The sequence below is a fragment of the Grammomys surdaster genome, unplaced genomic scaffold (assembly GCF_004785775.1).
Source record: "Grammomys surdaster isolate TR1022 unplaced genomic scaffold, NIH_TR_1.0 332984, whole genome shotgun sequence".
In the NCBI taxonomy this organism is placed as follows: Eukaryota; Metazoa; Chordata; class Mammalia; order Rodentia; family Muridae; genus Grammomys; species Grammomys surdaster.
This window is the reverse complement of record NW_021628170.1, coordinates 44,874-68,059: the sequence shown is the minus strand read 5'-3', so window position 1 is coordinate 68,059 and position 23,186 is coordinate 44,874. Positions and strand designations below refer to the sequence as shown.

The window sequence follows — 23,186 nt, the reverse complement described above, 5'->3', positions numbered from 1 at the left end:
ACACAGACACACACACAGATACCCCCACACAGACTCACACACATACAGACACACACACTCACAGACACAGACACACACACAGAAACACACACACAGACACACACAGACATATACACATACTTGCACACACAGACACACACATACACTCACACACATATAGACACACATAGATACCCACACACAGACACACACAGACACACACCGTTCACTGACCACTGTCCTCAGCGTAAACATAAGTTCACTATCCCTCTCCTGTCCACACTCACATACATTAGCCTTGAGCTGCAGGTTGCAAGGAGCAGAGTGGAATTCTGAGAGGTGACTCCTCAGTGCTCAAAGGAACTCTACCGGCCTGGGAAGCAAGAGCATGCTGGGTCCTTTGGATCTTTGACATGGTATTGTGAGGGACTATGCAGCAGCCACCTCCTCTTCCGATGTGTTCATACTTGAAATTCAGATGCAACGCTGTAGGGTCTGTGTAGGTTTATGTCCCCGCACCTTCTGGACAACTGTAGATGGCAGAGCTGCCTCAGCTCTGCCACCAGGACACATTTGCTCACTTGGGTCTGCCCTTGAATCTGAATGGACCTCTACCTAGTATGCCTTCAGTCAAGGCTTGGATTGCCTCCCCACACTTACCCCGCCCATACCCAGAGACCTGCCGCCCCTTCAGAGGCCTTGGCCCCATGGCATCACCTGGTTCTAGTCTCTTCTGCCCCTTTTATGAGGTGTATTGTTTGTACCCATTGATTCTCCAATTTAGTATTGTTTAGCATTGGACAGATTCCAGAGAACATTTTTTTTTCCTTTCATATGGATAAAGCACACTGGAGATAGAAACCATTGGACGGGCAGATGAAAAGTACCCCTTAACCCACTCCCCAAAAGGGAGGCACTATAAGCCAGCCCTCCAAGAAGTTTTTAGGGGAGAGACTGGTTTTTTCTCCCGTGGGAATTGCAAGGTGTACCCTCTTCTTGCCTCCCCTCCCCTCCTCTCCCCTTTCCTCCCCTCACCTCTTCTCTCCCCTCTTCTAGCCCTTACTTCCACTTGATGTGATCCACCTTGAGGCTGTAAAGGGTCCCATCCCAAAATAACAAGGGAACATGTCTCAAGGTGTAGATGTCCATGCTTAGGGGCTAGTGGTCATCCATCCTTTTGGCCCAAATGCTATGTGCTGTTTTATCAACTAAACTTCCCTTCAAGTGTGGCCTCTCAGTCTGTGGCCATATAGAAGGGAACCAAGGAAAAAGTGATTCCCCCAGGGGAAAAAAAAAAGGTTCTTCTTCACTTCAACTTTCCTGTTTCTATTGTTTTTTCCCCCTTCATAACGTGTTTATTAAATACCTAGTCATGCAAGGATTTTTCTATGCCATAAAATCTTATTAATTTAGTACTATCATTATCCCCATTTTATAGATGAGAAGCCCAAATCACCATGCTGGTTTGAAGCAGGTCAGAATCTGTTCTCATAGTCTACTCCCCAGCCAGGGTAGAAGGCAGGCTCTGAAGTTTCCTTTCGTATTTCCATCCAGCTATGTCTTAATTAATACTGGTGCTGAAAAAAAAATGCCTTGACAAAAGCAACTTGAGGAAGATAGGGTTTGTTTAAGCTCACAGTTTAAGACTCATCGTGGTGGGAAGTCCTGGAGGTAGGAGTTTGAGGCGATTGGTCATGTTGCATCACCAGTTAGGAAGCAGAGAACAATGACTGCTCTGCTCCAATGGCTTTCTCTTTTTAATCCAGTCCAGGATCCAAGCCTAGGGAATGGTGCTGCCCACTTCCATTTCAAGTAACCTAGTTGAGGTAGTTCCTCACAGGCATGGCCAGAAGTTTGTCTCCTTCATCTTGTCAAGTTGACATTATTAACCATCACAGCATGCCAAAAGACCATGCCAAAAGTTCTCGTTTAGATTGGCAATCTTTCTTCTGCCTGTCTTTGCTTTTATGTGTATCAGAACTGTTCTTAGAGGCTTCCGGGAGAAATAAAGGAGGCTGTATGTACACATGTATGTATCCTGTGATGCTAATAATAGAAAGAGAGAATGCGTGTGCCCTGGTGCATTTTTATAAAGGAACATGATTCCTGTAATCACTTGAAGGTGCAAGGCTGTGGGAAGATTATTTGTGGGTAATGGCATCCTGTGGAGCTTCCCAACCTGACTCAGCTTCCTCCTTTTTCCACACCAGCAAGCAGGGGCCCCTGATTGTGGTGCTCTGTGGCTGAAGCTCTGACCATGTCACATATTTCTTAGTGGTAATTCGCACTTGCTAAAGTAGGCTTGGCCTTCCTCATTCATCTCTAGCCTGGCTGCTACTATATCAGTCCTGCTGCCTTTACCAAGCTGCTCTCTGCCTTACAGATCTGTCTCACTCCACACAGTGAAGCTAAAACTCAGAATGAAATTCATCTTAGTCCTCAAACACCTTCACCGTGTGCTCTGATTTGTGATGGAAACTAAAAGTTGTCCTGTTAAACTGTCTGATGTTGAGAAGGGTTTCAAGTTAACTAGCAAGAAAAAAGGGTTGTCTACAAGTGCTGTTGATGCCTGCTGGTGGCTACCTCAACACAGAGTAATCCAGAGACATGTGTTTGCCCAATGTACTGATTTAGATATTCCTGGACAGGAGGTTTGTTTAGGGGCAGTAGTCACTAGAAAGTGTAGCTGGCCTCTCACATCCAGGCTTCCATATCAGCAGGTTCAACCAACCACTGATGGAGAAAAGTGCATCCTATTGGACAAACAAGCTCCCTGTCATTTCCTAAATAACACAGGAGAGCACTGATTTACATTGTATTAAGTATTTTAAGTGATCTTAAATGCCCCTCCCTCCGGCAATGCAATGAGTTAGTGTGCTTTACTTACACAGCAGTACATAAGCATGGAAGTGATACCCAAGTCGTGAGATAGCATAAGTGATCCAGCAATGACTGGTAGTCTTTGGGAGGTTGAGCATGGGTTCTATTTAGCATTGCACCATTTTATAAAGAATTGTGGGTCATGGTGCATGATAGAGGCTCTGAAACCATTTATCCTCACATGGAAAGACTATGCTTTAAAAACAAGCTCATTTTCCCCAAGCTTTTATCTAATATCTGTCTATCTATCTATATAGCTATCTGCCTATCTATCTATCTATCTATCTATCTATCTATCTATCTGTCATCCTCATACAGAAAAGTATAGATCTGTCTTTTTCTCTATTTGAAGAGAAGGAGGAAGAGGAATATAAACACAGATATAGACGCTCCTCTTGAAGAACATGGAAGAAGTGCATCTTCTAGTTAAAAGGATGGCCTGTAAGCAGCACCATTTATTATTTTAATATGAAAAACTTTCATAGATGTAACAACTTCCTGTCTTTGGAGAAGCTTTAATTTAAGATCACAGAGAAGTCATTTCTCCTGAAAAATCCCCATGGAAGAGAAGATAAAGTTTTTAAGGAAGAAAATCTGAGGCTGGAATGGAAGTGTGAGGGTTTTCTCCCTCTTTTGGGAATCATCAGGTCTCACAGGTGAAGACTGAGATGCTTCTTCTGTCTCTTTGGTTCAGTTTAAATTCATGTCAGGCAGAATCCAAAGAGAGAATAATAACATTAAGTAGGATAATTACTTATATGTCAAATCCCAAATCAATCATACCTGCTCAGTGTGTGTTTACCTTACTCCTACAAACTGTGTCTCTTCCCTAAGCCCTGCACCCAGGAGCTATTTCTAGACCTAATTTCAGATTACCTTGTCATCTTTAATTGTGAGTTTTGTCCAGTATTCTTTTCTCCAACCCCAAAGATTTTCAGTAAATAACCTTGACAGTTGATGGATTGATTCGCTGGGAAAGAAAATCTAATCTGTTTCATTTGAGTTAAATATTTACTCAGTCTTGCTGCTCTACTAAAGAGAGAACCAGAAGAAATTAGCTTAGTTAACACAAGAAAAAATTAATTTCTATGAATAAAACCTGGAAAAGAGGAATTTGGGGAAATGGCTTGTGGGTAAAATGCAGCACAAAGGAGACATTAAATTCAGGTCTGTGGTACCCACATAACAACGACAACAACAATAGCAACAGCAACAAACTGGGCAAGGTGGTATGCTTCTGTAATTTCAGTCTGGGAATAGAGACAGCTTGAACCTAGGGGCTTACTGGCCAGCCAGTCACTGGCCAAAACAATAAGCTTCAGGTTTAGTGAATAATCTTGTCTCAAAATAATAACACTAATACTACTAAGTACTAATAATAATGTAGAAAGCAATAGGAAGAAGATACCCAGATCCCATCTCTGGCCTCCACATGTGCAACCAAGATGAATGCACCAGCACACACATACACACACACACACACACACACACACACACACACACACACACACACACGTGCACATGTGCACATACACCAAAATGCTAACTGGAAAAGATTAACTACAATTCCATAGGAGACTTTGGAGTGTGTGAAACATTTGTGTATACTTGATCTTATCTAGTCTCTAAAGACCCTTGTGAGGATTAAATATACTGTTTGCTCTTACACAGTCTGAAATTTACAAATAGTCAATTGTTTCCCACAGGACTATACTTGTCCTAAACGGAGGTCGGAAAGGTGAAGTCGCTCACCAAGGTTCACACAGAACATAGCTAATGAGATGGGAAGTGGGGTGCAGAGTTGGAATAACGGAGATCCTGAATTCTTTCCTTTGCAATGAATGGCTTTACTGTTTGGAAGCCATGAGATTGCTTCCCCCAAATATTTTTAAAGCTTTAAACAACACCCCCAAACAGTCCAGTATTTGGTAAGATTCAGTTATTCCAAAGAGACAAAAGCTGCTCAGGATATAATTTTGAAAATTCTTTGAGCCTGAAAGCTTTGTCTGTCCTAATTACCAGTCCTCCCCAATAGCCTAAGATCAGTTTAAAGAAAGTCAGTTTTGATAGTCTGAGTCATATTTTCAATTTCTAATAAAATTCTTACGTGGCCACATATGCTGTCTCCCAGCTTTGAACCTTGGGTCTCATGCTCATTTGCATGTCTGGTTTAGATCATGTCTGGGATCCCTCGAAGTCTGAAACAGAGCCTGCCATTCTGTGATGTAGTGGGAACAAATTATGCTACCAAAACTGGGGCCATTTTCTCAGATACCCGGGTGTAAGATTTCGTGTTTGACATTGTCCACTCACCTGGCAGACCAGAACAAAGCAGTGTAGTCTCCTTTAGTTTGACCTCACTTGCCCACTTCTCCTATGTTGACTCCAAAGACGTGTCTTTCCCTGAAACCCACTTTAGTGTTTTAGCTGTCTGTCAGAAGGCCAGTCTCAGGAACTGTTGGTGTGTGACGTTTTTTCATTAGAATAGTCATCTTAAGTCAGGGATGGGTAAATGAGCAAACAGTCAAAAGATGTTGTGGAGCTTTTAAATGTTACTATCCTCCAACATCAACCCACTCCCACAAGATGCAAACAAAATGGAACTAGCTGTCCTGTAAGTTGTCACTATCAACATAGGACAATCCAAGCACTTTTCGGAGGGAAATTATGGCGCTCCCAAGAGAGCTCCATTTCAGTACATGGACAGTCCAAATCTTTGCTCAAATTCTGTTTTTGGTGAGGCCCTCCTACCCAGCCCTGCCTGCTCCCTCTCCTGACTTGCTTCGCTCTGCCACATTCAGCAGCTTGATCTAATCTACTGCATAGTTTACTATTTGTTCTGAATCAAGTTCCACGGAAGAAGGGCGTTTGCATTGCCAGAGTTGTATTCTAGGCACATACGTGAGTCTGGCAACAGAGCAGGCATTCAAGAAAACTTTGTTGAATGAATAAGTATGTGGTAGGGTATGTTCGCTAAGTCCAATAAGCTAGTACTGGGGTGGAGCAAGAACCAGTTTGGAGAGGGGTCAGAAGTGACTATGGTTCGATCCCTCTGCTGCAGAGATGCTCACCTAGACAAAGAGATGTCACACTTGACACTGGATGGTTGAGCAGACAAAGACAGTAAACATGAAACAAGTGACCAGCGAGTCATGACCTGAAGGATTGGAAGGAAGGTGTGCAAAGCTTGAATTGTGAGGCAGATGCAGGATCCAATTGCCCATGGCAAAGGAGGACATCGTGGAGGCAGCAGAGGGCAATCATAAACAACTCTGGATTGCCTAAATGAGCTGTTGTGTTTTCCCATTTTTTCCTAGCTGGAATCCTCTTAGACCTGACATTCATCTGACCAAAGAAGTATATGATTGAGTCGTGTCTACTATAGCCCAGTGTGGAGGGCAAATTTTGGCAAATACCCAATTCAGCTAGTCAATCTGAATTCCTCTTCCACGTATGGCTCAAAGCCCTACTTTGAGGCCTTATCAAAATAAATAGTCTATTTAGACATCTGTGCTATTTGGACAGAGAGCCCACAGGGCAGACGAAATGAAAGAAGAACCCAGGCTGGGCAGGATGCCTTGCAGGAAGGTGGGAAGGCTGTACCCAGCATCTATGCCATTTAGTTTGTCAAACTTTTTGTATTTCAAAGCCGCCCATTTCTTTCCAGCATTTTCCTCATGAATCTTCTTTTCCCTCTGCCCACAGAATATCTTAAACACTACTTTCATTGTGCTCCGTGCAGTGGGGCTGGTCCTGAGGCTGAAGGGCTATTTGAATTCCAGGACAAGATCCTTGAGAAAAGGAAACTTGAGCCAGGATGTTTTCTCTTGCTTCTTTGAGTTCCAAGCTAGAGCAAAGGATTCCCTTTTTAACTTCCTCTTCCTGAAGTCTTGAGAGATGCTAGGATGCTCTGTAGCTCTGTGGAACAAAAATACCACTGGAGGGAAGGCTGGGTGAGCTTTAGGGAATGGATCAAATGAGGTGGAGGATTCATCCTGAGCCTCAAGACCAACTAAAACAGGAAGCTGAGCAGTTCGAAGTCATGGAAAAAGCCAGCGCTGATGACTCCTAGCTGCTGCCTATCTCTGTCTTCTGAGATCATGTTTAAAACCAGAATTCATGATGATCCACTGCTTTCATTTAAATACATTCAATTATCTTGAAATCTTGGAATCTTCGAGGGCACCAGATTAGAGCTGGTCCTTTGGAACTCTTGGGCTCCTCTTCCTTTTCAAGGCCTTATGACCGCCTCTAATTGTAGAAGTAAAGGCAAGATGGAACAGACATCTATATATCATGTACAGAATTCCCTTTTATGGAAAGTTCCCATTTATGGATCCCCACAGTAGGGTTGTTAAAATTTGTTATCCTGCTTTGTAGAGAAGCAGAGTTGAAGTTCAAAAAGACAGAATAACATGACCAAGGGATTCAGATGAACAGGGACAAAGCTGGGATTAGATCAATCCCAGGGCCATGTGCAGCCACTGAAATTATCATTAGGTCCTAGCAAAAAAAGGAGCACCCCTCTCCCAGGACAGAGCCCTAAACTCTGTTTAGACTGCCAATCTTCTGGGTAAGTTGATTTTGCCCTGGATTTAAAGTAGGATCCAGGCCAGTAAGTAGGTCAGATAAGAGCAAGTCAGGACTGATATGGACACGAACATAACAGAGATGATTTTTGATGAGAGACTGTCCCAGAGTTGTGAACTCGGGGTTCAGGAAGCATAGTTAGCTTTTGAAGCGGGTATTCAGCCCAAAGGAGTCCTAAGCAGAGAATCCCAGTTATGTTGGTGGTCAGAAAAATCCATACCTCTACAGAGATAGAATCTACTAGGCAAACATGACCTCAGATAGAGAATCCACTGAGGGGATCATGTAGGCACAGGCCCTAGGACAATCTGACTGTCTCCAAACAAAGACAACACCTTGCTTATTGGCTTCTCTGAGGTTGGCAAGCAGACTCAGGTTTTCCAAGCATAAACATCATAGACACTGCCAGTCTGCCCAGCAAAAAAAAAAAACAGAAATTAAGTGAGAAGTGTCAAGGAAAGTGCATCTTTTTTCCACCAAGTATAGAGAAAGCAGGGCCCAGTGTAGTGAGGGAATAAAAAAGAGGCTTCTGTGTGCTGCTGTTGGCTGTAGATGAGGTCATGACACGGAGAGAGCTGCGCACAGGCTGATGCACCTGGGTCTCGGACAGTTGACTGGAGGCATCAGTAGAGAACAAGGTATTTCCAGAGATGAAGGCCATATTTCCAGGAGCAGTTTAACACTGGTGTGTCTGTGCCATGGTCACAGCCAGCAAAAGCCTTCCCCTTCCAACAGGACTCAGAGCTCATATTTCTCTACCCTAGGAGGCTGTCTTGGAATCTAAGAGACCATTTAGTGTCACATTCAGCCACACTGAGCATTGCATAATGGAGAAACTGTTCAGGGCGCCATAGATGGGAAGGAGAATTATCCACAATGGCTGGCAAAGCCCAGAATCCCCGGCATGAGGCCCAGGTCTCTTTGCTTTGGCGAAAACTGACCTCAGGACAGCCTGAAACCAGAAACCTTAGGCAAAGCCCACTGGTGGCTGCTCAGCAAAGAAATCACAATAGGATTTGTCATCTTAGTACTCCTTAAAGCCAGGGGGTGTCAGCCTTCCCTGAAGCAGAAAGAGAGTTTGTCAGAATCAGGGCATAATTTTCTGCTGATAAAGCCATCTAACACCACAGAGAAGGTCTAAGAGCATCACCTCGGGTGCTGGCCTGGACTGTCACATTTTTGACACTGAGTCTTTGGCCACCTCAAACTTTTCTGTTCTGAAGCCAGATGTAGCTGTCAGGATGCAGACTCCGTGTACCACATGAGGGGCATCTGTATGTGTGCACTTGGCTGCTTAGAGCCACCACAGCCCGTGGGAGAACTCTGCACTAGCTGGCATTGAGCATAGCCAGGCAGCATCTGGCTCTGGAGCCAAGAGTGTCTGTAGGAATTTGTGCAACAGGCTTGCCCCCTTCTCCAGCTTTTCCATGTTGGTTACAGATATGTCTGTCAGTGTGTCTGGTACTAGAGATGACCTCATTGCCAGGTTTTCATTTGGGGAACATTTAATAGGAGAAAACACAACCCCTCATTTGAGTGATAACATTGCCCTATGAACTATGAGACCAGTTTTGATAAATGCCATTTCGATTATATTTACCACCACATAAATATCAGGATGTACTTTCACGATGCTGATGACCACCCAAGATGACACAGCATTATGGGACCACCATCCTTTGTGCTATCCCCTGCTGATCCAGGCACATAAATGAGTGGTACCCAGCTCCTGACCTCCCTGAAGGGATACACTCTCAGCTTCCACTTCAAAATAGGTGGCTTGCCGCCCAGTCGGTGTTGACATAGTCTGTAATCCTTGTCACCACAGGCCTGCATTAGCTAGAGACCTAATTCAAGAAGGTAGGAGTCTTGGATTCTTTTCTGCTAGCTGACAACAACAGGGATTGTGTGTTTTTAACAAGAAGGAGACACTGCCAATCCTGTGTGTTCATTCACATGTATTTACTGCGTGTGTACCATGTGCAGGGCACTGTTCTCAGTGTCGTCACACACTCTAAACCATGACAGCTCCTAGCTGTGAGGACCTGGTGTTTGTGTGTGGAATACAAACAGTAAAGATGAATTCATGAATGGAAAAGGAGAGTAAGAAGGATGGAGAGAAGTAGAGGAGGGTGCATATTTAACAAATTGGCCAACGTTTCTGCCCCAGGTGTTTTTCGGATGAGCGACAACAGCACAGATCATCTCAACACCGATGACAATTTTCTTCTAAAACATGAATCACGCTGGTCCTTGAGCTCAGTGTTGACTTGAGCTCAGTGTTGACGGTTTCACTTCCTCTCCAAAGGTCTCCAGTGCTTTGAGCATCTGAGGCAGCTAGATGCTCTTGGCCTTGGGCTTTCTCACCTTCTCACCTCACTCTCAGAACACTGGTTTTTAATTTCAGTCTTGCATGAAGGAGATGTCCCCTGCACCACAGCTACCTTGTGGTGCACTCACTAGCTTGTGTAATGAATACATGTACCCTGGCACTGCTTTTCTGATTTAGGGGCCAGAGAAAGGACTTCTGCGTATGTAGAGAGGCTGATGGGAGAGAAGTCTGATTCCACTGACGGTGACACACATTGGCTGCTGATGGCATGGCCATTCATTGCTCAGTGAACTTCAGAGTGACAGCATTGCAAGGCCGGTTTGTGGAGCGGCCTCTCTGTCTATATACTTCTGTCTTCACCTGTGGTAGGACTGAATGGTACTGAGTTGGAATTCCCAGGCTACAAGATAGGCTTATGGGAGCATCTCCCTGCGAGGCTGAGCATCCCTGACCTCTGAGGATGCCGAATCTTAGACTGAAATTAAAATCTTAGAAAAGATGGGCTGTCATGCCCTACCTCAAGCTTCAACTTCAAAACATGATTGCTCACCTAGAGTTACCAAAGAATCTGGTGACGGCCTAGGAGACTGATTCCCACATTCTGGAACTTTCATAAACCTGCCCTTCCCCGAGAGCTAAAATAAAATAATAGAAGGAAAGGGGACAAGAAGTTGACAGTCACTGTAGCCGTGGCCCTGAATGGGCTGAAAAATTGATCATTCTAAACTGTTAATGAAGCAGCTTTCACCCGGGATGAGAGCTTTCTGAGGCAAGTGTAGGTGGAAAGCTTTAAGGCAGATTTTACAAGTGTTCCAGATGTCAGATGGCACACACCAACTCCTGGGACTTAGTGGGTCCCCCTCCTTTTTACTTATTCACCTGGCTAGTTTTATGCCAACTTGACATAAGGTAGAGTCATCTGAAAGGAGGGAACCTCAGTTGAGAAAGCTGTAAGGCTTTAATCTTAATTAGTGATCAGTGGAGGGCGGGGTCACATCTGTGGTAGGTGATGCCATCCCTGGATTGCTTGTCCTGGGTTCTATAAGAAAGCAAACTGTGCAAGCCATAGAAGCAAGCCAGTAAGCAGCACCCCTTCGTTGTCTTTGCATCAGCTCCTGCCTCCAGGTTTACCCGTTTAGTTCCAGTCCTGACTTCCTTCAGTGACGGACTGTTACCTGGAGTATAAGCTGAAGCAAACCCTTTCCTCCCCAGGTTGTTTTGGTCATAGTGTTTCACTGCAGCAATGGTAAGCCTGACTAAGACACTTACTTTTATCACTTTCCAGTTCATCCACTTTCTGTTCTGTCCTTACAAAATGACCTCTACTCCTTAGGTCCCCTGTGCTGTCCACACAGCACCTGGAGTGCGTGCTCTCTGACTCTCAGAGTCACTACATACTGGGAACCTCCCTTGGTCCTATTGTTTGAATGATGAAGGCCCTAAAGATGCTATCTTCGTTCCCACAAGGTCCCAAATGGCCACTCGAACCTTTCTTTCTTGTCCTTTTCTTCTCTCCTTCTACAACCATATATGCCTGCCATGTTCAAGGCACTTTCCATGGCCTTTCCATCTGCCTTTCCATGGCCCACTCTCTCTCCTCTTGCTTTGTCTCACTCAAGTCCCTAAGACCCCCAGTGCTACTTACCTTACCCTCCTTTGTCTCCAATAGTCATTGACATCTCAGCAATGTCTTTCGAACATGGTCACAATACCCGACAATCTTACGGACTGTGTCAATGTCTAAATGCAAGAACTTTGTTTTATATGACTGACTTCTCCCATATATGCACACAACATCATACAGAATGTTGATTCTAAATTATTGGCAGGAGACCGAATGAACATCATGTTCCAAAACTTAGCTGGCTGTCCCTTGCCTAAGGCTTATCCTAAAGCTGAATGCACCCCATGGGATGCCACAGGCCTCCTCAGAAAGTGTTCATAAAGCTATCAACCTCTTTCCAAGCTTATAACCAGGCTAGTTGACTTACCATTCAGTTATTTTTTTTTTAAACAAGAAAAAGTTGTTTTCAGGAAATAAAGAAAAAATAGGTCAAAAATAAAAACATAGCAACTTAAAGGAGTTGAGTTGTGTCTCCTTGTCCTGTACCCTGCCTCCTTCTCCAGCCTGACTCTCCCCTCCCCCTCCCATGCTCTGTTTTGCTTTTTGTGCCAATTGCTAAAGACTATAATTTTAAAATCTGAACTGACTTTTCCAGACCCATGAGGAATGTGCATGTGCACGTGGATTTTTCCACAAGGACACTTCCTGTCTTTTGGTTTGTCTTAGCCAGTAATAGTGAAGCCAGGCAATCAGATGTATCCATCCATCCATCCATCCATCCATCCATCCATCCATCCATCCATCTTCCCAGCCCTTCCTTATTCTAATTTGTTTGAGAGGTTCAGGACAGGCCAAAGGAGATGGTTTGTGTTTCACCCTGTCAGACAGTTGTTTGATGAGGTTTGTGTTTCGTTTGTTCAGATGGTTTTTATGGTTCCTTTGTTGTTCAGGGAAAGACTTTGAAAGTCATAGTTCTGTATCCTTAGCCCTTCTGGTAGGCCTGTGCCGTGTCTCAATGGGTTTCGCACAATGAGAAAGGAAATGAGTGTTTCCAGGCCATTACTTAAGCAGTTTCTGAACATGGTTGTGGGAGAGAAGAGCTGAGTCAAAGTTCAGGGTCCGTATAGTGCCAGCCTTTCCTAGCTCAAAGATCTCTGTTGGTTCATTCACTGGTCAGCCCTGGTCCTCGCCACACTTCTGGCCTTACCTCTATGTATGTGGTTATAAGACCCCACCCCTTTCTGCTATAGAAATGTCTGAGAGCCTTGGTCTGCCTACAGTGTGGACACACGTCTGTGTGTCATTCCATAGCACCAGGGCCATGAGGAGCTATGCTGGAGTTGGCCTCGCAGGAATGTCATGAGCCTGGACCTTGAGATGTTCTTCCCAGGGACCTTCATCCAGATATCACTCCTTAGATTTTCAGCCCTGTCCAACATCCTTGCATCATTGTAAAGGTTTTATTTTTTTTAATTTTTCACTTGATTTATGTTATTTTATAATTTTAGAGAAGCTGACAATTATTCTCACTTGACTATTAGCATAACCCCAGGAGGTAGATAATTCATATACAACTTTGCTTCTACAAAGACAAAGATCAGGAAATCCCTGTGAGCACCCCACATCTCACAACAAATAACAACAGAGATAGAGTGTGAACCAATCCTACAACTTCAAGTTCAGGATTCTTTCTACTGCTTCAGCTCCCAGATTCGACAAATAAGATATTAGGGTTAATGTCCCTCAGGGAAGACGATACTTTAGTGGTGCTTAGCAAGTTATTGACGAAATAAATTTAACTCCTTCTGATCACCAAGAGAGCATCTTCATATAACTTTCCTGCAAAACAGACAAAGCTGATGTGTTCTCATTTGTTCTTTCTCAATAGATCCTTCTTATGACTCTGTCAGGAGAGGAGGATGGAGCAATAATATGAACTCTGGCCTCAACAAAAGTAAGTAAATAGGAAAACATTTTGGGGGAAGTAAGATGTTTCCTGAGAGCCAGAAGTTGGGATGTGGGTGTAGGGTCATAAGACACATACTAAGAACAAGCATTGATCTTCATGCTGTCTGGTTAGATGTCAATGTGAATTGGCAGGGGATGCTCAGACTTTTGAGGTTTATTTTGATTTTTTTTTTTTTGCAATATTTACACGCACTTAGTTTAAGAACTTATAAGGTTCGAAGTTTTCTCAGGACAAGTTGATTTATTAAAGAAAAGCAACTGGTCTGGATTTTGTTATGTCGATCAGGACAGCGAATCTTTAGGACTTATATTCTCCACATGACAAGGCTTATTAATGACAACATCCCTAGCCCCAGTTAAAGAGACTGACATGAAAGATAACCTATGAGATGCTGTGCGCCACAGACATTAATTTGTCCAACAACGATCCGCTGATGATTTGTTGAAATCTGCCCAGTATCTTCCGTTAAAGGGCAATGAAAGAGAGCGATTCGCTCTTCAACCAACATGTCTATCTTACTGTTTCCAAGAAGTAAAGCTGCAGGGAAATGAAGGAAACTGAAGGAGATTATGTTAAAAATGCGGTTGTGTTCATACAAGCGGTAACCAGGATCTCTTTCTGTTATGAGTGTGCAGTATCTGTTTACTTCATGTAGCACGTGACTGTTTGGGTCTCACAAAGACGAGCCAGGCAAGGACCAGTTATTTAGGCAGGAGAGAGAAATCACGGTCACACGTAACTCTTCATCTGGGCTGTATTAAAGAGTGTCTGTGAATCTATCATTTGAGTTACCGCTACGCAGACAGGCCATGTTTCGGTCAAGGGAGCAGGAAAAGTCAGGCAAGTTTGGAGAGGTAGATGTCAGGGAAGACCATGGTGGTATGTCTGGCAGTGAGGAACCCAGGTTTCTGGAGTTTAGGATGTATAGTGGACAAAAGATAAGAAAGGGATAGTGAATGACACTATGAAAATAGACCCCAGATCTTTAGCTGTAAGGAGGCATTGAGTGCTGAACAGTAGGAGGGGTCAGTTTGAATACAGAAGTGTGAGTACTCCAGTCACACCAAGCCACAGATCACATTCAAAGCAGCATACATTCAAATATGGATAATCCAGATGGGTAAACGTGAGAAACCCTGGGGGAGGTGGTGCTCTCACAAAACACAGTATGACAGGCAACAGGTGATCTTTGCTCAAATTGCACTTTCTCAAGGAGGGAACTCTGTAAAGATAGAGGAGACAAGTGTGCATTTGGGGGACACAAGTATAGACATGTACCCATGCATACACATAGAGACCAAGGAAAGACATTGAGTGTCCTGCTTTATCACTCTCTGCCTGGTCCCTGTGAGACCAAGTCTCTTACTAAACTCTGGAGTTCACCATTTCTCAGCTAGCCTGGCTGTCCGGCAAGCCTCGGCAATCTTCTTTTCTGTGTCAATACCTCCCCATTTCCAGGACATGTGTTACAAATGTACATAGCCATGTCAAGCTTTTGTGTGTGGATGCTTAGGATCTGGGGCCTTGTCCTAATGCAGCAAAGTCTTACCCACGGAGTCATCTTAAAACTCAAGGTCCTACATTTCAAAGGAATGGTACAACCCCATATCAGCAGACATCGTTCAGTGTTGTCCCTTCTGTTAAAATATAACTTCATTGCTAACTCCCCTGACCGGATACCAGTGACAGCATACTGGTGTGATAAGTATTCATGAATAAAACGACAAATCCATGGGAGAGTACATGGCAGCTCATGTGCCCTCCTTCCGGGGGCGGGGGGGAAGGTGTGACAGGAACAATTTTCCTGCCACTGAAGAAAAGTCCACTTATCACTTTTCCTTTATTTTTTCACAGGTCCTCCCCTTGGAGGAGCACAGACCATGGGCAAGAACACTGAGCAACGGCCCCAGCCAGGTATGTGACTCAAATATGTAGCCTCTTCCCTGTGTATTATACAGCTGTGGAGTCAGTCAGTGGTGGGGTGAGACAGTGTAGAGTTGGCCGTCCATATCTGTGGGTTTTATGCCTTAGGATTTAACCAACCACAGACCAATAATACTCAACAAAGAAGCTACATCTGCACTGAATGTGGACAGACTTGTTTTCTTTTCACTATTCTTTCAACAATACAGTACAGCTATTTGCATAGCATTTGTGTCATTTTGATAATCTAGGGTTGATTTAACGTATATGGAGGAATAGGCATAGATTATATGCAAATACCCCATTCTATGTAAAGAACTTGAGCAGCCATAGATTTTAATATCCTTGACAGCCCTTAGGACGAATCCCCTATGTATACCAAGGGGCAACTCTAAGTCACACCTTGTCTCTTCTTTGTTCCAAGAGAATTTCTGGGAATTAAGCAGCAAGTCCTGGAACCAAGAAGCGATCCATTAAAACGAACTTAAAACTGAAATGGTCCAATGCCTTATTTCGTAGAAGAAGAAAGCAGAGGTTCAGATAGGAGAAAGGATTTGCTGAAAGACAAGCAGAGCTGAAGCTCCCGAGCACCCACTTCTCCTCCAAACATTTTTACACTTTCCTAAACCATACAGAAATGCCCTCACTTGGTGGATACTAAGAGTTAAGACAAAACAGCTTTTGAAGCTATGGACCCTTAATAAAGAAATGACTTAGAGAACTGCAGTCTAATACCCTCTGTAGCATGACCTGTTATGATGGGCTGCCCTTGCCTCCGCCCCTTGCCCCACCCTGCCCTGGCCCGGCCCCGCCCCGGGCTTTGCATGCATGCTCCTGCTTGCATGCTTACAACAAACCGGAAGTTGATAACCTATCTTGACTTAATTCTTTTCTGAGCCAGAGTCCTTTGTTTAGCTACCCCTCTGGCCTCTTGTCTCCTGGGGAAAGGTCCCACACGAAGACCCTACACAGATCTGAAGACAGCCATTGTACTCAGCTCCACTGGCTTAATTAAGAATCTAAATTTTTGGCTTTGGGGTGTGCAAAGGTGGTTCTCCATTTCCACCCAAAATGTAGAAAGAGAAATTACAATTAAAAGGTGAAATTCAAGTGAAAACCAAGTCAGGTAGAGCAAATTTTAAAGAAGTTCTCACAAGAACAACAAAATTCAATATCTGCCCCAACAATTTCAGTTTCATTAAAATAAATATTAAAATTGAATTCAAAAGGTGAACTAAGGGGCTTCAAGAACTATTCAAATTAATTTTTTAATTCGTTAATAATTACTATTATAATTGAAAAAAGCAGTGTGCTTTTAAAAAGTAGTGACTTCATAGCTAAAATACAAATTCTGGTTAGTGTTGACATTTTCAAGCTTAAAATCACAGAGAGTTTTGGTAGAAGGGAACTGAGGCCAGCAGACCAACCCACTCTTCATAGCTGAGAAAACAAATACCCAGAGGTTGTCCAAACTATGATTTAGTTCATGACATAGCTAGCAGGAGAACCCAGGCTACCTGGTTGTTTTTACAGTCCATCAGAAAACTCAGACATGTGTAATGTCTTCAGCATTAGAAAGAGCTATTAATGGCTAGTAATCACTGTAGGACCTTCTTTAAGCCTGTTTTAATAAGCGATCCTTCAGTTTATTCACTGCCTGGTTGAATTTAACCAGATGCTTTTCAAACGTGTGGGTGATTTTGTTTGGGGGGGTAATGACAGCATTATCTAAAAGTTTAGAAACCAAATATGAAGAAATAGTGCTGTTATTCTTCCACGTTGATTGGGCCATAACTGTGGTCAAGGTCTTTGATCAAGCTTTTTTCTATGGCCCTGAGATAAAAGTGGGAATCGTTGAGGTTTCCTTCATCTTGATGCTGCTGTCAAATTATTTGATGAGGAATGAAGCAAGCTTTTTTTTTTCTTTTTAGATCCTTATCAGATCCTGGGGCCAACCAGCAGCCGCCTAGCAAACCCTGGTGAGTTAACTTGAACTTGCAAGCCTTTCCCTCTAGAATGTTCATTATATCTGTAAGGTCACAGAAACCTTACCCCTAAGTACAGACACCTGTCTGGAGGTTGCATGTGCTTCTTAAGTCAAATATTCAATTGTCCACAAACAAGAGGCTGGGCCTGTTAATGAGTAGCAGTGTCCGCTGCCAGAAGATGTTTCTGGAGAACAAGCATCTCTGCACAGAGGTTTACGTTCATGGCAAATGACTCAGATGGACGTTCCCCGTGAGGGAAGATACTCTCAGTTATTCCTCATACAGGGCTCGTGGATAAATGTCCCCAAGTGTTATGGGTTTGATTTGAGTGCTATAGTTATCCAGCCTTTGAAAAAGAAGTATGTCCCTAAAGAGTTGCACACAAAGTGAACTTGACAAAGTGTTAAGGAGTCGCTATTAAAAATAACTTCTCAGATGTGTTCTTCTAAACCCAAACCATGGTGATTAAGAGCTCAAGGAAACAAAAGCTAGGCCCACATGTCTGCTGCATTTACAGTACTACAGGGAACACAAGCTATCTGGGTCTCCTCCCTCCTCTTTAACCAGACCATCTTGCCCAGAAGATAAAGTGCCATCTACCATCCCCTCCTGTTACCTCTGCCCACAGACTTGGGACAATCTATCTTAAGATCTAATCTTACTCAATACGCTCATTTTGGTGGCAACTACAGAGTTAACAGCATGTATTGTGCCTTTCAAACTAGCTAGACGGGTGCTCATCATCTTTGATGAAGAGCAAGCATTTGAAGTGATGGGCCTGTGAACTCATCAATCACTATGTACACATATCAAAATATCGCCCTATGCCCTGTTAAAATGTATTATGTGCCTATTTCTGTTTTCTAAAGGAAAGGGTAAAGAAGGGTTGTCTCCATGAGATTCTGACATAAGAGAAAAGCGTTTCTTTTTTGGTTTTTGGTTTTCTGTTTGTTTGTTGTTTTTGTTTTGGCTTTGGTTTGTTGTTGTTGTTTTTCCAGACAGGGTTTCTCTGTGTAACAGAGCTCTGGCTGTCTTGGACTCCTAGACCAAGCTAGCCCCCAACTTAGAGATACTCCTGCCTCTGCCTCCCAAGTGCTAGAATTAAAGGTGTATGCTACCATGCCTAGCCAATGAGGGTTTTTGTTTTTGTTGTTTTGTTTTGGGGAAAGGACAAGGATTTTCATGTGTAAGAATCAGTACTGAGACTACCTTCTTCTGTTTCCTCCCTGCCTGCAGGAAGTGGGCAGATCCAGCTGTGGCAATTTCTCCTGGAACTACTGTCCGACAGTGCCAACGCCAGCTGTATCACCTGGGAGGGGACCAACGGGGAGTTCAAAATGACGGACCCTGATGAGGTGGCCAGGCGCTGGGGAGAGCGGAAGAGCAAGCCCAACATGAATTATGACAAGCTGAGCCGGGCCCTCCGATACTACTATGATAAAAACATTATGACCAAAGTGCATGGCAAAAGGTATGCCTACAAGTTTGACTTCCATGGCATTGCGCAGGCCCTGCAGCCACACCCAACAGAGACATCCATGTACAAGTATCCTTCTGATATCTCCTACATGCCTTCCTACCATGCCCATCAACAGAAGGTGAACTTTGTCCCACCCCACCCATCCTCCATGCCTGTCACCTCCTCCAGCTTCTTTGGAGCAGCATCACAATACTGGACCTCCCCCACTGCTGGGATCTACCCGAATCCCAGTGTCCCCCGACATCCTAACACCCACGTGCCTTCACACTTAGGCAGCTACTACTAGAACTTAACACCAGTTGGCCTTCTGGCTGAAGTTTCGGCTCTCGCTCTTACTGGATACTCTGGACTCTAAAAGGCACAGTAGTAGCCTTGAAGAGATAAGAAAACTGGATGTTCTTTCTTTTGGATAGAACCTTTGTATTTGTTCTTCTTTTTTTAAAAAAAATGATTATTTTTATGTTAAAAAAAAAACTTTTGCTTCCTCTACCTGAAAAAAAAAAAAAAAAAAGGATCATTCCATGGGCCAGTCCACCAGTTTGGATTCTCAACCTCCTGTCATCGAATGAGTTAAATATTTAGATTACTGGAACGGTTATGCCATGATTCTGAGAAAGAAGTATGTATTTCTTTATTCTTTTTTTTTTTTCCATGACCAAAGCAGTTTCTTATCAACACACGGGTCTCATCATTGTAGGATTCCCTACGATAATGAATCATGGACTTGACCAGGGTTGATCTGGTTTGAGACTTAGTAAAAATCAAGACAGGATGTTTGTAATCTTTTCTTAGGAGGGCTTAATTCAGCGGATGGCAACTGGAACACTGGCTGCGAGGCCGGTGACTTTTTTTGCCCAACTGGAATATAAAAGATGTGTGTGTATATGTGTATTTAAGAAGCCATGAGTATTACAAAATTCCTCACAATGGGCAATATGCACTTGGCTGACTATTCTCACCAGAAGTTGTCAGAATATGAACTAAGAAAGTTTAACACAAACACAGACACTCCTTAAGGACAGAGGATTAAATAACATTTTTTTTTTTTGGTTTTTTGTGTTTTTTGTGGTTTTTTTTTTTTTTTTATGACAGTGAGTCCCAGAACTTTGAAAAGTCATGGGGATTTCTAAACTCAAACAGATTCGCAAGCGCTGTGCGTTTGTCAGACCACCAGACCAAGGTCAACCAATCAGAAGGCAACTAACTGTATAAATTATGCAGAGTTATTTTCCTATATCTCACAGTATTAAAAAAAATAAATAATTAAAAATTAAAGAGTGAATAAACGAGTTGACCTCGGTCACAAATGCAGTTTTGCTATCAAATCAATCATTGTTATTTTTTTTTTAAATATAATTTGTACATCTTTTGTCAATCTGTACATTTGGGCTATTTGTACGTTTTTATAGCTGGTCTTTTTTTTTTAAAAAAAATAAGGACAATGTGACTGTTGATGAACAGCAAGTGGGGAGTTAAAGTCAGTGAGTTCTTAGGGAGAAATGCCGTGATAACGGTTATTTAACACGTATGCCCAAGATCCATTTAGATCTACAGTGCTTTAAAAATGTTTGTAAATAACAGAGCCGCAATAACCTGAAAAGGACAAACAAAATTTTCCTCATACCCACGGGGAGCTCTCCTACTCTATATATGCAATATATTTTTAGACGTGAAATATATATATATATAATTTTGCAGGTAACCGTGACTTTTTAAAACGATATGAAGTGTTAAGATGACAACTGTCCGATGAAGACTAAGTTGTAAAATAATTTGATCTTAATAAATTGTGCCTTCTTCTTTTACATTTTCACTCAGAACTGATGACATTGTTTTCTTGTTTACTGCCAGATCAAAGGCTTTCCCAGAGGGAAGCTGTCTTTATTACTGGTGTGTGTGTGTGTGTAAGAACACATGAATTTAGAGGTCAGAGGGAAACTTTTATAAATTTGTTCTCTCCTTCCATGCTATTTTTTAAGGCAAATTCTCTCTTGGTATGTCTCCCACCCTATGGACTTTAGGCCCACAAGCTTCTAAACAGTTCTCCTGCCTCCATCTTCCTTCTCACATAGGAGCTCTGGGATTATAGGTGACTACCTCCATGTCGGACTTTTTTCATGGGTCCCGGGGATCAAATTCAGTGATCAAGCTTTACACCACCTCACGTTTATCTGAGAAAAAGATTGCCTGCTTATTTCTTGTACCATCAATAATCTCCCAAATGCATGTGCTACAGTACAGTGGAAGACACAGTATCCCTGAGTTTCAGACGCTTGTTATCAATGATGTTTTCAAGCTTCTCTAAGCCACTAAGATCTTCATGACTTTTATAAGTGAGAGAGACCATAGGTAAACTGTATCCAGGGAACTACAACAGTGTAACGGCCATTTTTTTTGTAACGGTAGGTTTTGTTACTTTGTAAAGGCCGGCTGGTTTTGTTGTTTTGGTCTGTAGGTCAGGGTCTAGTAAGAGAGAGAGTGAGGACGGAGGAAGTGTGAAAAAGGGGCGAGAGAAGCAAAAGATAGATACAAGATAGAGTCCAGTGGAGTCTCTTCAAGTCTCTTCTTTATTCTCCTCTCTTCTTCTATATTCTCTCCTATCTTCTTCCACACATAGAAAGGAAATCCTGGGTATTTATACCCTTTACCACGTGACTTGCCCTCGTGGACAAGCTCAACTGAAGTCACTACGTCATGTGCCTTGTAGCCATGGATACCAGGAGCACCTTGCAGCTGGGGGCACTAAACAGTGTAACAAGATGTTTATCAGAGTGTGCTGAGCTATTGCAGGCTGTTGAAAACAAGTCTCTTGTCAGGGTATATGGCTCGAGATGGCTGTAAAGATGATAGCCACTTTTGGCTAAGAGTCGGCTCCCAACACAGCAGCAGCCTTCTCCAGGACCTGGCCAGGTCGACTTGACTCTGTTTCCCCCAAGAAAGTGATTTGGTGTGCAGCAGAGAAGAGTCTAGCCTCTTTTCAGCCTCACACTATGGTTTTATGTAGACTTTCCAGATCTATTTTTCAGCCCAACAGAGAAGCTTGTTTCTAGTGGCTTCAGAGTTAAGGATCTTATTCCTCTCCTCTTCAACAAAGATGACAAAAACTAGAAATAGTCGATATTGTTGCAGGGACTCTCACAGAACTAGTTACTCCAGAAACCCCTTAAAGAAGTTTGCAACCGGGCTGGTGAGATGGCTCAGTGGTTAAGAGCACTGACTGCTCTTCTAGAGGTCGTGAGTTCAAATCCCAGCAACCACATGGTGGCTCACAACCATCTGTAATGATATCTGTTGCCCTCTTGTGGGGTGTCTGAAGACAGCTACAGTGTACTTACATATAATAAATAAATAAAAATTTAAAAAAAAAAAAAAAAGAAGTTTGCAACCTATGGTCTTCACACAGAGTAACTTCTAGACCGGGTAAGTCTACCTGAAGAAGATGAGAAGAGTTCTGAACACTGATCTTGATCTCCAACTTTTAAAACATGCACCCTACATTATTAAATACATTAAACACATATTCTTGATATATGCATGTTCATATATATGCTGATTTGTACCTTGTATAGACAAAGGGTATACAGATATACATTTGTAGATTTCTCTAATCATGACTGAAAATATTGAAAGTGTTTTAAATGGAGGGGTAAAGAGAGAGCTATTGAGGTTAAGACCAATTGCTAGTCTTACAGAGGCCCCTGGGTGGGTTTCCAGAATTTACTTGGGGTGACTCACAACTGCCTATACTTTTAGTTCCCAAGGATCTGATGTCCTCTTCTGGCCTCCTCAGATACCTGCACACACATAGCATACAGTTACACAAACACACACACCCATATACATAAATATAAATAAATGAATGATTGCATCTTTCCTGAATATATACAGACTCTTTTATTGGCATTTTACCTAATCATGTACTATAACAACCAATTACAAAGTGTTTACCTTGCACTTAATATCAACTTGATACACTCTCTAGATATGATTTAAAAGATAGTAGAAGAATATTTGTGTAAACCATGAGCCATTTTAAATAAGTTATTTTGGTATCTATGGATTTTGTGTCTTTATGTAGTCCTTGAACCTATGCTTATCCAGGGAAAACTAAGATTAAATATTTATCATGAACAAAAGATAAATTTTTAGAAGGTTATATAAAAATATGTTTAAGCTGACCTTTTGTCTTTATATTGAGTCATCCCTGCTACCAACATTCAAAACAAAAACAGTGACCATTAGTTAAATGAACACGTATATCTACATCTATATATGGATTTTCTAGTGCCTTCTAACAGACAAAAGAATAATGACTTGGCATTTGTGGCTCAGGCATAGAAAGTCATGAGGAAAGCTAAGTATGTTTATAAATAGTCAACCTGAAAGGTCTCATGTCAGTTTGCGAATATACAAAATGCTATTAGGGAAAACTGAGAGGCACATATCCCTGACTCACTACTGTAAGAACAGAATGCTCACAC

At 42.7% G+C, this 23,186-nt stretch overlaps 1 protein-coding gene across 1 annotated transcript; it reads left to right on the top strand.

The window, feature by feature from the left end:
- The first annotated feature begins 3,248 nt into the window (after positions 1 to 3,248).
- LOC114616682 (Friend leukemia integration 1 transcription factor-like) lies at positions 3,249 to 20,525 on the top strand. Its single transcript, XM_028762115.1, has 5 exons — positions 3,249 to 3,300; positions 13,234 to 13,299; positions 15,169 to 15,228; positions 17,169 to 17,216; positions 18,462 to 20,525. The coding sequence occupies exons 1-5, from the start codon at positions 3,264 to 3,266 to the stop codon at positions 18,989 to 18,991; spliced, it is 741 nt and encodes a 246-aa protein (XP_028617948.1). The 5' UTR covers positions 3,249 to 3,263; the 3' UTR covers positions 18,992 to 20,525.
- The last annotated feature ends 2,661 nt before the right edge of the window (positions 20,526 to 23,186 follow it).